General features: G+C 47.2%; 1 protein-coding gene across 2 annotated transcripts in view; it reads right to left on the reverse strand.

The window, feature by feature from the left end:
• SRSF11 (serine and arginine rich splicing factor 11) overlaps nucleotides 1–16,480 on the reverse strand; it is a 147,824-nt gene that overhangs the window by 68,073 nt on the left and 63,271 nt on the right. For both annotated transcript variants that reach the window (XM_029618373.1, XM_029618374.1), the window contains exon 8: nucleotides 12,351–12,432. In XM_029618373.1, coding sequence (XP_029474233.1) covers nucleotides 12,351–12,432 — 82 coding nt within the window. The remainder of the gene's footprint in view (nucleotides 1–12,350; nucleotides 12,433–16,480) is intronic.

Genomic DNA, 16,480 nt, shown 5'->3' on the forward strand with positions numbered 1-16,480 from the left:
TCTCCTCGTTTCATGGATGGGTCGGCAAAACTTCATTGGGGAGTTTGGGCCAAACTTGAACCCGAACCTGCCCCTCTCTTGGGCTGTCGGCTCTGAAAGGACTGAGACCTCCTCGAGGACCGAGGTCTCTGAAATGTCAAGTTTCTGTAGGGCTGAAAGCGTTGGGCGCCCCTGGATCAACCCTGCATAGGTGAGGGGCACTGTGACTGCTTTCTCTTATCTTCCAGTAGTCGAGGTACTGGAGATTCACCCCACTTTCTGGCCAGCTTTTCCAATTCGCTTCCGAAGAGTGATCCATTAAAAGGCATCTTTGTGAGGTTTGTTTTAGAGGTTGCGTCTACTGACCAATTTCGCAGCTATAGCTGTCTTCTGGCCGCTATCACTGAGGCCACTCCTGGCCAAGGTACGGACTAGGTCAGAGCCCGCGCCAGCTAAAAGGGCAGCAGCAGGCTCCATAGCTTCTCTGGAATACGCCCCTGAATCATCCACCTCTCTAGAGAGGAGTAAGCATGAGCAAGCCATCAGGGCACAGCAAGAAGCAATCTGTAAGGTTATTGCTGTCGCATCAAAGGCTTGCTTAAGGATGAACATCCGCCTATCATGCGCATCCTTTAAGGTTGCTCCTTCCTTTCACTGGGATAATTGTTCACTTCAAACAGCACAGACCAGTGCATCCACTTTAGGGAAGTGCAGGTGTTCTCTCACCACCGGATCCAGTGGGTATAGAGCTTCTACTACTTGACCACCTTTAAAACTCGCTTCAGGAGCGTCCCTTTCTGGTACCGGAAAATAGCAGGCGGCTTTCCGTAGAGACACCAGAATGGGACTCTTCTTAGGTTCTGTCAAGGAGTCCACCCCCGGAGTTCCCAGCATCTTCCGAGTCTAGGAAACCAGGGCTGGCAATTCATCTCTATGGAAAATACATAACATGGTCTGATATGGTTCTAAACCTGGAGGGATTTCTCCATCTTCCAAGGAATCTGGATCCCCTTCTTTGCCCATACTGTCCTAGTCCCTGCCAGGAACACCCTTGGTGAGGCGAGGCATATCTCGAGGTCTGCAGTTAGGGCTGAGAGAGGGAGGCCTTACCGACTGTAGTTCCGTCTGGGTAGCGGCAAGTGAAGCAGACTGCGCCTGTATGAAAGCTTGAAGGCCTTGAAAAGATTCCACTCAAGAGAAGGCCGCTGGGTCCATACCTAGCCCAGGAAGAACTATAGCAGGTGCCACTGAATTTCCCACCCCTACTGAAGACCCAGCCCCGGGATTATTCAGATCTGGGGTGCTTCCATTTAAGGTTGTGGCTGACCCATCCTCAGAATGGGAAGAACCGGGCTTGGTAAAGTCTGGGGAGGTCAACTTTCCCTGGGCCTCCTCACAGTGTTGACATAAGTAAGAATCTAGGTCAGACGGAGTAGTCTTAATATGACAAGCAGCGCAGAAAGAATGGCGCTTATGTTTCTTTGCTGCCGGAGCCATAAGAGAGAGCAGTTGGAAATTTAGCCAGCTTTGTGTGTGCACAGATTTCGGCACTTAAGTGGGCTGCGGAGAGGCGCACGCATAACCCGTGTGCTCGGGAATTCTGCACCTAATTGTGTGCGTAGACTGTGCGCAAAGTTGTGTGCATACAACTGCGTGCGACATGCACCGCGCATACCAACACTGTGTGGACAGCAATATAAGGCACACAAAACTGCAGGCAAGATGGCGCCACCGCGGCCTACTACGCGGGGGGCGCCGACCAAGCCTGAAGTGGGGCCTAGCCCACTGAGAGGGGGGGGGGGGGGGGGGGGCCGATCAACCCGTTTGGATGCCCACTTCCTTTTACAGCAATGGATTGGGAATGACGTTGGTACAGCGTACCGAGCAAGGAGACTGGAGGAAGTCTTACCGAAACCCCTCCAACATCTCTGAATGGGAATTTTTTTTTTTTTTTAAACTTACCAGGGTTCAGTGCTTACCGGCTGAGGACAGAGATGGTCTCTGGCTGCAGGGGGAGAGGACTTTAGCTGTCACTGCCACATTCTGCTTCCTGCACCCGCTGCCTTTCAGCTGTTTCAGCAGCAAAGTCCATGGCAGGAACCGGGTACCGGACTAAGGCACACCTCCGAGATCTCAGAAATTGCCTCAGTAATTCTCAACTGCGGGAGGGACCAATAGGTATCACCACAGGAGAGCGGGGCTTAATCATTTTCCAATTTAAAGGTAAAATTTCTTCTTCTAAAGAGTACGGCGATTCCGATAGGGAAAGCACATCCACGTCTGCTAGGAGACAGAGAAATACTGAAGGGCTGAGGTCAGTGCATGGGTATATCTAAGGTAACATCAGCTTTGAAACCTGAGTCCGTCTCCATCTGCTAGCAGGGAGCATATAACCCATTGGTCCTGAGTCCATCTGGCTACATGCTAGAAAAAAAAAATGGTTGGGGTCCATCTAGAGGTGTGGCTACTAAAATGGTCAGTTGTCTTCGTTCTAAAGCATAGGAGGATAAACAAAAACCTGAACATGTACACCCTAAAGGAAAGGCAAGATAGGGGAGATATAATAGAGACATTTAAATATCTCAGCGGTTTCCATGCACAGGCCTCTTTCAAAGGAAAGGAGGCTCTAGAATGAAGGGGTCATGGGATGAGGGTGAAAAGGGTTAGGCTCAGGAATAAACTCCGTAAACATTTGTTTAGAGAGAGGGTAGTGGATGCATGGAACAGTCTCCCAGTGGAGGTGGAGGAAGCAAGGACAGTATCTGAAATCAAACAAGCATAGGATAAACAAACACAGGGAAGATCTCTAAGGGAACAGTAGGGATTGAAAAGATGAATTAGTTGGTGTGGATGGGCAGACTAGATAGGCCTTATGTTTATAATAACCCATCATACCAAGCACAGGGGTTCCTTCCCTACAGGATTTCTAAAAATTGCAAGTTCTCTTAGGGTATGATGCTAGGGATACTTCTCTGTTTGAAGCCCAGTTTACTTCAAAGGGTTATAACAGGTCAGGGATCTTACTTCAAAGCATACATAAGCAAGTCTATTTCATGGCATTAGCAAACAGGTCCAGTTCAAGGTCAGAGTAAATGTGGTTGATATCAGACTACTCACTCACAATCAGGTCATTTACTTCACATCTGTATGCAAACACGCAATTCAGAACATCTCAATATGCACAACTTGGCAGCCCTCAAGTTGCTGGGAACCAGAAAGTTTTCCCAGAAATCCCTTAAAGTCTAGAGGCAAAGTTGGCTCCTTGGAGGAGTTGTTTCTGTTCCCTTCCATTGTATAAATCTAGATTTACTAGCTCCACCCAGTGGCTCAGAGGGCAAGCCTCTTGCCCAAGGCCAATAAAGGAAAATTGGTACTTACCTGCTAATTTTCATTCCTGAAGAAGCATGGATCAGTCCAGACAAGTAGATTTATGCATCCCCTACCAGCAGATGGAGGCAGAGAACAAAACTTTGAGGCACTGCTACATAACCGAGAATGCCATCTGCGGTCCCTCAGTATTGACTTGTACCCAAGCCAAAACATACACTAACAAACCCCAATAAACCTGGGCGAACAGAAACTTAAAAAGTTAGAGCCCTCTGAAAACTAGGCCCCCTTAACACAAAGCATATACCAAACAATGGGCACTTTTCATTAATCTGAGAATATCACATACCAGCTCAGCAACATCCAGAAGAAAGGAAGTCTTTTGAAATATGGGGATGGGTCTCTGGACTGATCTATGGTACTTCAGGACCGAAACTTAGCAGGTTAAGAACCAATTTCCTTTTCCTGTTCGTACCCCAGATCAGTCCAGATAAGTGGGTTGTACCCAAGCCCCTCTATTCTGGGTGGGAATTCGAAAGACATGGGCGCAACACACATCCAAGCGGTAATGTCTGGTAAAAGTATGAAGAGAAGATCACGTCGCCACTCGACAAATCTCCTGCGGAGAAAGTAACTGACACTCCGCCCACAAGGCTGCTTGCGCCCTAGTGGAATGCGCTCTCAACCCCTCCAGCACTGACCTCCCCTTACAGATGTATTGCCCTTGGAAGCCTTATTACCCTTCCTTGCACCACTGAACAAGACAAACAGATGATCAGATCTCTGAAAAGCATTTGTCACCTTAAGATATCACAAAAGAATCTGACGCACATCAAGTGAAGCTCCCTTGCCATTGGAGCATCAGCTGCCAAATTCGGAAAGGCCGGTAGCTCGACAACCTGGTTAAGGTAAAAGGACCACACCACCTTAGGCAAAAAGGAAGGAACCGTATGTAAACAAACCCCATCCTCCGAAAAACACAGGAAAGGGTCCCTACACGGCAATGCTTGCAGTTCAGAAATCCTTCTAGCTGAACAGATAGCCACCAGGAAAACAGCTTCTAGGGTTAAATCCTTTAAAGAAGCCCTTCTAACCGGTACAAAGGGAGGACCACACAGCACCCGAAGAACCAAATTCAGATTCCATGCTGGACAAATCTTCCGGACCAGAGGTCAAAGATGTTTTGCCCCCTTGAGGAAATAAATCACATCCGGATGAGACGCCAATGGTCTTCCTTGAATCCTACCTCGAAGGGACCCTAAAGCTGCCACCTGAACCGAAGAGAATTATAGGCCAAACCCTTAACTAAGCTGCCTTGCAAAAAGGCCAGAATCTACAGAATGTCCACATTCAAAGGCTGCACTCTATTCTGCAAACACTCTCCATATTCGAAGTTTTACAGTTCAAAAACACAGACTTTGAGGAAATGGGGAACTACCTGGAGGAAGAACTTAAAGGATGGGAGAACAAGAGAGATGTGGATCAGCAGTGGACCAATCTAAAAGGAGCAATCACCAAGGCAACTGCTCTATATGTTAGAAATGTAAAGAAAAGCAAAAGAAAACTGAAACCTATCTGGTTCTCAATGGAGGTGGCTGACAAAATTAAAGCTAAAAGAACAGCATTCAAGAAATATAAAGGATCCCAAAGGGAGGAGCACAAAGAAGAATATTTGTATCAACTGAGGGAGACAAAGAAATTAATCAAGTTGGCAAAGAGTCAAGCGGAAGAGAGGATTGCCAAGGAGATAAAAAATGGTGACAAAACATTTTTCAGATACATCAGCGAAAAGAGAAAGGTCCAAAGTGGTATAGTGAAATTGAAAGGTGGTAATGATCAATGTGTAGAGAGAGACGAAGAAATGGCAGAAATATTAAACGAATACTTCAGCTCTGTGTTCACTAAAGAAGACCCTGGAGAAGGACCATCTCTAAACAACAAGAAACTGGAGGGAAGGGGAATAGATGAAAATCCTTTTACAGTAGAAAATGTGTGGGAAGAACTAAAGAACCTGAAAGTGGACAAAGCCATGGGGCCTGATGGGATTCATCCAAGGATATTGAGGGAACTCAGAGAGGTTCTGGCGGGTCCGCTGTGTGACCTGTTCAATAGATCCCTAGAAACGGGAGTGGTGCCGAGTGATTGGAGAAGAGCGGTGGTGGTCCCGCTTCACAAGAGTGGGAACAGGGAAGAGGCAGGCAACTACAGACCGGTTAGCCTCACTTCGGTGGTGGGAAAAGTAATGGAGTCACTGCTGAAAGAGAGAATAGTCAACTATCTACAGTCTGGAGAATTGATGGACCAGAGGCAGCATGGATTCACCAGGGGAAGATCCTGTCAGACAAATTTGATTGACTTTTTTGACTGGGTAACCAAGGAATTGGATCAAGGAAGAGCACTAGATGTCATCTACTTGGATTTCAGCAAAGCTTTTGATACGGTTCCGCACAGGAGACTGGTGAATAAAACGAGAAGCTTGGGAGTGAGTGCCGATGTGGTGACCTGGGTTGCAAATTGGTTGACGGACAGAAAACAATGTGTGATGGTAAATGGAGCCTTCTCTGAAGAGAGAGCGGTTTTAAGTGGTGTGCCGCAAGGATCGGTGTTGGGACCGGTCCTGTTCAATATCTTTGTGAGCGACATTGCAGACGGGATAGAAGGTAAGGTTTGTCTTTTTGCGGATGACACTAAGATCTGCAACAGAGTGGACACGCCGGAAGGAGTGGAGAGAATGAGACGGGATCTAAGGAAACTGGAAGAGTGGTCGAAGATATGGCAGCTGAGATTCAATGCCAAGAAGTGCAAAGTCATGCATATGGGGAGTGGAAATCCGAATGAACTGTACTCGATGGGGGGGGGAAAGGCTGATGTGCACGGAGCAGGAGAGGGACCTTGGGGTGATAGTGTCTAATGATGTGAAGACAGCGAAACAATGCGACAAGGCGATAGCAAAAGCCAGAAGAATGCTGGGCTGCATAGAGAGAGGAATATCGAGTAAGAAAAGGGAAGTGATTATTCCCTTGTACAGGTCCTTGGTGAGGCCTCACCTGGAGTACTGTGTTCAGTTCTGGAGACCGTATCTACAAAAAGACAAAGACAAGATGGAAGCGGTACAGAGAAGGGCGACCAGGAAGGTGGAGGATCTTCATAGGATGACGTACGAGGAGAGATTGAAGAATCTAAATATGTACACCCTGGAGGAGAGGAGGAGCAGAGGTGATATGATACAGACTTTCAGATACTTGAAAGGTTTTAATGATCCAAAAACAACGACAAACCTCTTCCGTAGGAAAATAATCAGCAGAACCAGGGGTCACGATTTGAGGCTCCAGGGAGGAAGATTCAGAACCAATGTCAGGAAGTATTTCTTCACGGAGAGGGTGGTGGATGCCTGGAATGCCCTTCCGGAGGAAGTGGTGAAGACCAGAACTGTGAAAGACTTCAAAGGGGCGTGGGATAAACACTGCGGATCCATAAAGTCAAGAGGCCGCCAATGAAGAGTGGGTGACTCGCCAGAATGATGGCTATTGACACAATACCCTTATTAAATAAACATACACATGCTTACTGTGACTCCTACATCGCTCTAAGCTTCAACAGCAAGAGGTAATGGAAAAAAGGATTTGCACTCACAAAGAGGGGAGTAGCTGGCTTGTTACGGCGGTTACTACCCCAAACCAAATATGCCTGATACTTCACTTTCAATGCATATACAGCATAGCTCTCTGCTTCAATGACAGGGGAGAAGAATAACTGATACTTCACACATCCAGCAGAGCTCTCTGCTACAACGGCAAAGGAGAAGAAAAAGGGTTCGCACTCAAAACGCGGGGAGTAGCTGGCTTGTTACGGCAGTTACTACCCCAAACCAAATGTGCCTGATACTTCACTTTCCATGCATATCCAGCATGGTTCTCTGCTGCATCGGCATGGGAGAAAGACTGATACATCACGCATTTCCAGCATAGCTCTCTGCTTCAACTGCAGGGGGAAAAAAAAAAACAAAAACAAAAACAAAAACAAAAAACTGATGCTTCACGCATATCCTGCATAGCTTCAACGACAGGGGTGAAGAAAAAAAAAGGATTCGCAATCACAAAGCGAGGAGTAGCTGGCTTGTTACGGCGGTTACTACCCCAACCAAATGTGCCTGATACTTCACTTTCAATGCATATCCAGCATGGCTCTCTGCTTCTACAGCAGGGGAGAAGAAAAAAAAAAACCAACAAGAGCTGTACAACATAGTCTAGGTAAAACAAATAAGCATGGGTGTAGCTTGCTTATCGCGGCGGTTACTGCCCCTACTACCCCTAACTAATCAAGCTAGATATTTCACTTGCATGCAGCTCCATCACTGCTCTCTACATTAATGGTGGGGGTGGAAGGGGAATAGAACAAGGAGCTAAGAGTAACAGATAAGAATGAGAGAAAAAATGTGTGAGGCTTGCTGGGCAGACTGGATGGGCCATTCGGTCTTCTTCTGCCGTCATTTCTATGTTTCTATGTTTCTATAAGCCAACGAAATGGAAGGCCTCCTTGCCTGAAGCAAAGTCGCAATCACAGGCTCAGAATAACCCTTCAAGCGAAGCCACCACCTCTCAAAAGCCAAGTCGCTAGACAGACTTGATCCTCCCGGTCGGAAAATATGGGCCCCTACCGCAATAGACCTTACAGATGGGCCAAGCGAATGGGACCGTCCACCGTTAGATGACGAAGGTCCGCAAATCATGGCTGACGCAGCCACTCAGATGCCACCAGAATCACCCCGCCCAGATGAGGCTCGATGCACTGCAACACTCGACCTACGAGAGGCCACGGTGGAAACACGTACAAGCAGGTGTGTCGACCACGGTTGAACGAGAGCACAGACTCCATCTGATCTGACCTCCTTTCTGCAACTGAAAAATCAATCTGTCGTCACATTTCCTGAAGTCGCCATGAGCTCCACCTCTGATCTGCCCAACCTGGCCTGAATCAAGGATAAGGCCTCTGCCAACTCCCACTCCCCTGCTTTCTGCTGAGAAAGTCCGCCTGCACGTTGTCCACTCCGGCTACATGGGAAGCAGCTATTCTTGCCAGATATTTCTTCACCCAAATAGTTCTTGTGCTTCCAGCGCTACTATACGATTCTTCATTCTGCCCTGCCAGTTGATATACACCAATGTCATCGCATTGTTCGAGAACACTCGCACCGCCTTATCTTGAATGAGTGGGAGAAACGCTAGTAAGGCTTTGTGCACTGCTCTGGTTTCCAGCTGACTGAAGGACCAGGTCACCTCCTCTGATGACCACTGCCCCTGGGCTGATTTTCCTTGACACATCGTCACCCCAACCAGAGAGGCTGGCATCTGTGATTATCACCACCCAGTCGGGCACTTCCAGATCCATCCCTTTCTCGAGATTGGGTGGAGACAGCCACCACAAGAGACTGGACTTGGTATCCTCCAGCAACAGCAAAGGAAGCTGAAATTCCTCCTTAAGCGGATTTTAACGGAATAACAGAGCCCTCTGCAGTGGGCGCATGTAAGCAACAGGCCATGGAACTAACTCCAGCAAGGAAGCCATGGAACACAGAACCTGCAAATAATCCCAGACCCTAGGAACTGCCAAATGCAGTAGCTGAAGAACCTGACTCTGCAACTTGACTACCCTCTCTGTAGTCTGAAACACCTTCCCCATCCAGGTATCGAAGCGTGCCCCCAGATATTCCAATGACTAGGTCAGCTTTAAATGGCTGTTTGCCAGATTCATCACCCAGCCCAATGAATCCAGGAGCTGCAGGACCCACTGGACTGAGCGACAACACTTCAACTTAGCCCGTACTAACCAATCATCCAGGTATGGGTGCACTAGGATACCTTCCTTCCTGAGCACCACTATCACCATCGTGAACGCATGCGTTACTGTTGCCAACCCAAAGGGAAGGGCTTGAAATTGGAAATGCTCCCCCAGGACCATGAGCCTCAGGAACCTCTGGTGTTCGATCCAAATGGGGACAATAGAGATAAGTTTCCAACAAGTCCAACAATGCCAGAAACTCCCCTTTGCCCACTGCCACTATCACTGTACGCAACTTCTCCATTCAAAACCGCGGCACCTGGAGAGCAGCATTGACCTTCTGCAAATCGAGAATGGGCCGAAAAGTCCCCTCCTTTTTGGGCACTATGAAGTACAAGGCGTACCGACACTGTCCCCTCTCCTTAGGGGGCACTGGAACAATGGCATGCAGGAGCTGTAGCCATTGCAAAGTATCCTGCACTGCCTCTCGCTTGGACCGAGAGATGCAGCAGAAGATTACAAAGGCATCCCTGAATGTACGAGAAAATTCTAAGACGTAGCCGGTCTCTTACCACTTCCAGGACCCACTGGTCCAGGTGATCCTGGTCCACTCTTCGTAAAAGATGGACAGTCTCCCTTTGATAGCCACTGGAGAGGAGTGGACCAGCCACCTTCATTTCCTCCCACTTCCTGGAATCCACTGTCTCTCAGAGGTCTGCGTTAGGCTCGAAAGGATGGCTGCCGGCCCAGGGCTCCTGCCAGCACAAAACCTCCTCATCTCTCGGAAGCGAGCTTGCAGAGGAAAAGACTTCTTGGGGGTCTTCCTGTCCTCAGGCAACTTATTACCTTTCGACTCCCCCAACTGCTTCATGAGCTGCTCCAGATCCTCCCCAAACAGCAGCTTGCCCATGAAGGGGAGGTTAGACAGCTGGGCTTTAGACCACACATCTGCTGACCAATTTCGCAGCCACAGGAGTCTCCACACTGCCACTGCAGAGACCATGCTCCTGGCAGAGGTCTGGATCATGTCACACAGGGCATCCGCTAGACAGGCCACTCCTGCTTCCAAGTGGGTTGTTTGAGCCGCCTCAGCCATCCGCTTATTGTGCACCTTGTGCACCCAGCACAAGCAGGCTTCTCTGCATCAAAACTCCACACACCGACACACGCAGACTCAATGCTGACACCTCAAACAACCTTTTACGTAAAATTTACAGTTTCCGATCCTGGACATCCTTCAATGCAGCTGAACCTGCCACCAGGATGGTCGTCTTCTTAGTAACCGTGGACACCGCCGCATCCACCTTGGAAATCTTCCACAACGCAGTCTGTTCCGGCAAGGGATATAACTTAGCCATAACCATGGCCACCTACCTTCAAGCCCGCTTCAGGAGATTCCCACTCCCGATCCACCAGCTTCTTCACCTTCAGCAATGGAAAAGCCTTAGGGGGTTCCCGTAATCCCTCTAGGACCGGGTTTACCCTTCCATTATCCGAATTCTCCTGTGACCTTAATCCCCAGCTCCTCCAGCACCTGGGGAGTTAGCAGGCCCAGCTCATCTCTACAGAACAGCTGAACCACCCGAGGGTCATCAGTGTCTGCGATATGAACCTCGTCCAGATCCTGTATTGGATCCCCCAATGCACTAACAGGATCCTGATCCTGCATAGGATCCACTAAGGTGCTAACGGGGTCCGTGTCCATATCCACCAGCCCTCCCTGCATCTGATCCGGATCATCCATCTCCTCTGAACAGTCGTCTTCTATCGCAGCCCAACTGAGACCCAAGGCACACAGGATCCTTCTGGACTCTGCATACCCCTGATCCCTAGGCTTCTTAGCCATCCAGGACTTCCGGGGCAAAAGCCTCTTGGGTCCTTGCTCCCTTTCTGGCCAAATAGACCTTATGGAGCAGCAGGACAAAATTGGCGGAAAAAGCTTCCGGATCCGAAGAAGGGCGTGGATCCGTGTCCCCCTGTGCATCTACCCTTCCCCTGCTACCAGCAAGGTCCTGATCCGCTGGAAACAGCGTGGGAGGGGAGTTCCGAGGCTCTGCCACAGCAGCCTGACTCCCAGCACGGGCAAACAAAATGGCCGCTGGCTCTTCTGATCCCCCCGGGGCCTCCATAACCAGCCCAGCCAACCTTGTGTTCCTCTCCCCCCCCGGAAGTCCCAACCCCTCCAGAGACACATTCCCTGCAAAATGCATTTGAATCAAGGAGACTGTTTTGAACCGCAGCTGTGACAAACTTTGCTGTCCTGCACAGGAGGCGGCACACCGGCGTGATCGGCCTAAAAATAGCCCCTGCTGACGCAAGGAGAAAAAAGGTGCTGTCCAGTGCTGAAAACAGCCCCTTGGCCCGACGGAGGAATGAATTTGGCCCCGCCCTGCACCCTTACCTGCCTACCGGCAGAGAAATACAGCCACTCAACTGCCTCAGCCCTGCTCCTCTTCTGCCTGGAAACAGCTCTTTTTCCCCCCCCCCCCCCAAAAAAAACATACAACCACTCACAAACAGGGCCAGGGAAGGGAAGAAAATTAAAATACTTCCCTGCTTCCGAAGGAGGCCGAGCACCGAGAGTGCCAGGGACCCAAAGGGAGCGAGGATGCCAGGGAACCCTGGCTTTCACCCTCCCTCCCCCGAAGACAAGGGCTGAATCAGAACAGGGATCTCCAACCCCCAGCTCACCCTGCTGAATGGTCCACAAAGGAACCTAACACTTTGGGGTGCCGAAACCTCCTATAAATTCTCTCTTTTTTTTTTTTTTTTAAACTCCAGACTGCAGATTTGCACCTCTACCATATGCTGGAGACAGAGAATTACTGAGGGACTGCAGGTGGCACACTCTTGATTATGTAGCAGTGCCTCAAAGTTTTGTTCTCTGCCTCCAATCCTGGTAGGGATGCATAAAGCACTGATAAGGGACATCGCATAAATTTCTTATCAGAGATTGACAACAATCTTTAGATTCTGAATAATGGTACAATGGCATTGCCGTTGCACATTAGTCCACTTGAATATGTAGAAGTAACAAAACAAACAAATAGTAGATAATGCCTCTTTTTTTTTTTTTACTGGACTAATGCCATAGATGTAGAGTTAGTCCAATAAAAAGTTATCACAAAACTTATTTATTGACCATTGTTTCAGAATATTGGTACAGGATGCTAAGGAGGCTTATCCTGATCTATTTCCCCCTTCTCAGACAGCAAAATATTCAAGTGCTCAATTCACTTTCTAGTTTTCACATTAACATGTCTCACCTGTGCCTGGAAGACGAAGGTGTTCTCCTCCTCCTCGATCGTGACCTTGACCTTGAATGCCTTCGCTTTTCATCTTTTTTATCTTGAACCAAAAAAAAATTGAGGTAGAAATCAGTTTTATGTACCTTTAACTATAATAAAGAGAGAATTTACTACTTGCCTGATAATTTCCTTTCCTCAAGTAAAGGCAGGTTAATACCAATGAATGGGTTATGCACCTCTGCAGCAGATGGAGATGGAGCAAAAGCTGACATCACAGCTATATAGTCCTGCCCAAACATCAGACCACCAGTGTTCTCTGAAAAGGTCAAACTATGGACAAAACTGATTATACCTGAATATTATTTATCAACAGCCAACCATTCATGTTTTTCAACCAACAGGAACACTGAGCTCAGCCAAAAGAAGGAACATATCCAGCAAACTAAAGGTTAGAGAAACCACTTACCAGTTTTCAATGAAGAGCAGAAACAACTTGCCCGAAGAAAGCTAACCACAAATTTAAACATCAGCAGCCAAGGGCAGATCTGGGATTGACCTGCCTTTACTAGAGGAAAGGAAATTATAAGGAAAGTAGTAATTTCTCCTTCCTCATCGTTCAGGTAGGTCAATCCCAAAGAGTGGGATGTACCAAAGCTAATATCGAAAAGCGCAGGAGGCTGCCAGCAGTCCAGTCAAAACAGTCTGTAAAAACGCAGCGTCCTCCCTAGCCCTAACATCCAAGCAGAAATGCTTGGAAAAGGTGTGCAAAGACGACCATGTCGCCACTTGGCAAATTTTAACAGGCGACAAATGATGTTCCTCCCATGATACTGCCTAAGCCCTCGTGGAATGCAGTCTAATCTGTTTCAGTAAGGCAACCCCAGCAGTCACATAGGCTGCTGTAATGACTTCCTTAACTCAGCGGGCAATCGTTACCCATGTCACCGGTGCTCCCTGCTTACCTCCACATTGGAGCGCAAACTGATCAGCCTTCTGAACAGCCTTCGAGATTTCCAAGTTCTGCAGTAAAAAATGCTTGACGTCCAAGGAACACAAAAGGCGGTACTCAGTCCATTTCTTTGCCTGCCTTGGACATAAGACAGAAATGAAACTGATTTAATTGAAACTCCAAAATTACTTTGGGCAAAAAGGAGGGCACAGTCCGAAGTTGAACCATACCTGGAGTCATACGGAAAAAAGGCTCATGGCAGAAAAGAGCCTGCAGCTCAGAGACACGACATACTGAACAGATTGCTACCAGGAAAATTATCCAAGGTAAGCAACTGCAAGGAAAGAGAATGCAGTGATCAAAATGTTGGGCATAGGTCCCACAGAGGCACCAGAAGCTACACAGGGGGGGGGGGAACATGCTTAACTTCCTGCAAGGACAATTTTGGATAGCAAAACAAAGGCCCTCCATTGACTCTCCCCCCTATAACAAGGGCTGCAACTTGAACCTTCAAGGTGTTAAGGGCCAAACCCTATCTTGTAAAAATTCCAAAATCAAAGGAATATCCACCTTGAGCGGTTGAGTACCTCGCTCAGAACACCAAGCCTCAAAGACCTTCCAAACTCTAACATAGGCTAGAGAAGTAGATAATTTCTGGGCCTGAAGAAAAGTGGAAATTACCACAGGCAAAAAAACCCACTTCAATAACAGAGCCCTTTCAATGGCCAAACCATAAAACAGAATCCTCGTGCAGAATGGGCCCCTGACTTAACAGATCCATCTGAGACGGTAGCCTGAAGGAACTACCCACCAGAAGTCTCTGGAGATCTGTATACTACAGCCTTAGAGCCCAATCCGGAGCCAGTAAAAAGGACGGTGTTGGTTTGACTTACAATCTTCTGGACCAGCCTGCCTATCAGAAGCCAGGGAGACAATATATACTGAAGGTTGCTGCCTGGCCAATCCTGAACAAGAGCGTTGATGTCGTCGATTTTGGGTCCTGCCTGCAACTGAAGAAGCGTGGAACCTTTGAGTTGAAGGTCACCAACAGGTCTAGATCTGGTAGGCCCTAGCAGTTCACCAGGAGCTGAAAGGCCTCGTCCACTAGCTCCCATTCTCCTGGGTCCAAATTTCTCCTGCTGAGGAAATAGATTCCGATATTGTCCTTTCCAGCAATGAGAGGTGGATACCCTTAGGAAATGCTGATCCACCCACACCATGAGTGCACATATCTTCTCAGATTCTTGGTTCTACCTTACTGATTGATGTAAGCCACCATTGTTGCATTGTCAGACATTATCCGGACCGCCCGATCCTCTAACCGCCTGGTGAACTACAGGCATGCTAACCTAGCCACTCATGCCTCTAGTATGTTGATGTTCCACTGCTGCTCTACTGTATTCCAGCATCCTTGCACCACCAATTCCTGACAGTGAGCCCCCCAGCCCTGGAGGCTCGCATCTGTTGTGAGTACCAACCACTCAAGACTTGTCAGGGAAATTCCCTTCCTAAGATGATCCAAGTGTAACCACCAGTCCAACTGGGATCTCACTTCTAACAGAAGAACATAAGAAATGGCATTCTGGGTCAGACCAAGGGTCCATCAAGCCCAGCATCCTGTTTCCAACAGTGGCCAATCCAAGCTACAAATACCTCGCAAGTACCCAAAAACTAAGTATATCCCATGCTACTGATGCTAGTAGTAGCAGTGGCTATTTTCTAAGTCAACTTGATTAATAACAGGTAATGGACTTCTCCTCCAAGAACTTATCCAAACCTTTTTTAAACCCAGCTACACTAACTGCACAAACCACATCCCCTGGCAACAAATTCCAGAGTTTAATTGTGCATTGAGTGAAAGAATTTTCTCTGATTAGTTTTAAATGTGCTACATGCTAACTTCATGGAGTACCCCCTAGTCCTATTATATTATCTGAAAGAGTAAATAACCGATTCGCATTTACCGGTTCTAGACCTCTCATGATTTTAAACACCTCTATCATACCTCCCCCTCAGCTGTCTCTTCTCCAAGCGGTACAGCCCTAACCTCTTTCCTCATAGGGGAGCTGTTCCATCCCCTTTATCATTTTGGTTGCCCTTCTCTGTACCTTCTGCATCGCAACTATATCTTTTTTGAGATGCGGCAACCAGAATTGTACACAGTATTCAAGATGCGGTCTCACCATGGAGTGATACAGAGGTATTATGACATTTTCCGTTTTATTCACCATTCCCTTCCTAATAATTTCTAATATTCTGTTTGCTTTTTTTGACTGCTGCAACACATTGAGCAGACAATTTCAATGTATTATCCACTATGACACTTAGAACTTTTTTCTGGGTGGTTGTTCCTAATATGGAACCTAACATCATGTAACTACAGCATGGGATTTTTTTCCCTTATATGCATCACCTTGCACTTAGCCACATTAAATTTAATCTGCCATTTGGATGCCCAATTTTCTAGTCTCACAAGGTCCTCCTGAAATTTATCACAATCTGCTTGTGATTTAACTACTCTGAATAATTTTGTATCATCTGCAAATTCTATTACCTTACTCGTTGTATTCCTTTCCAGATCATTTATAAATATATTGAAAAGCATGGGTCCTAGTACAGATCCCTGAGGCACTCCACTGCCAACCCCTTCTCCACTGAGAAAATTGTCCGTTAAATCCTACTGTTTCTTGTCTTTTAACCAGTTTGTAATCCAAAAAAGGACATCTCCACCTATCCCATGACTTTTTACTTTTCTTAGAAGCCTCTCATGAGGAACTTTGTCAAATGCCTTCTGAAAATCCAAATACACTACATCTATCGGTTCACCTTTATCTACATGTTTATTAAACCCTTCAAAAAAGTGAAGCAGATTTGTGAGGCAAGATTTGCCTTGGGTAAAGTTGTGCCTGTACTTTGATCTTTAGAACACTTTCCACTATTTTTCCTGGCACTGAAGTCAGGCTAACTGGTCTGTAGTTTCCCGGATCACCCCTGGTGCCCTTTTTTTTTTTAAATTCTTTATTTATCCATTTTTACAATTACAAAAAACTCAATTTTGCAAATTTTGATAATGCGGAGGAATATTCAAACCATGACAATTTATCCAAAACATAACATTCCTTCAAAAGAAAATATGGAAAAAAAAAAAAATCTCCTCCTCTCTACCAGAATAATCAATATAATAATTTTAAAGGATCCA

Source organism: Rhinatrema bivittatum, chromosome 10 (assembly GCF_901001135.1).
Source record: "Rhinatrema bivittatum chromosome 10, aRhiBiv1.1, whole genome shotgun sequence".
NCBI classification, from domain to species: domain Eukaryota; kingdom Metazoa; phylum Chordata; class Amphibia; order Gymnophiona; family Rhinatrematidae; genus Rhinatrema; species Rhinatrema bivittatum.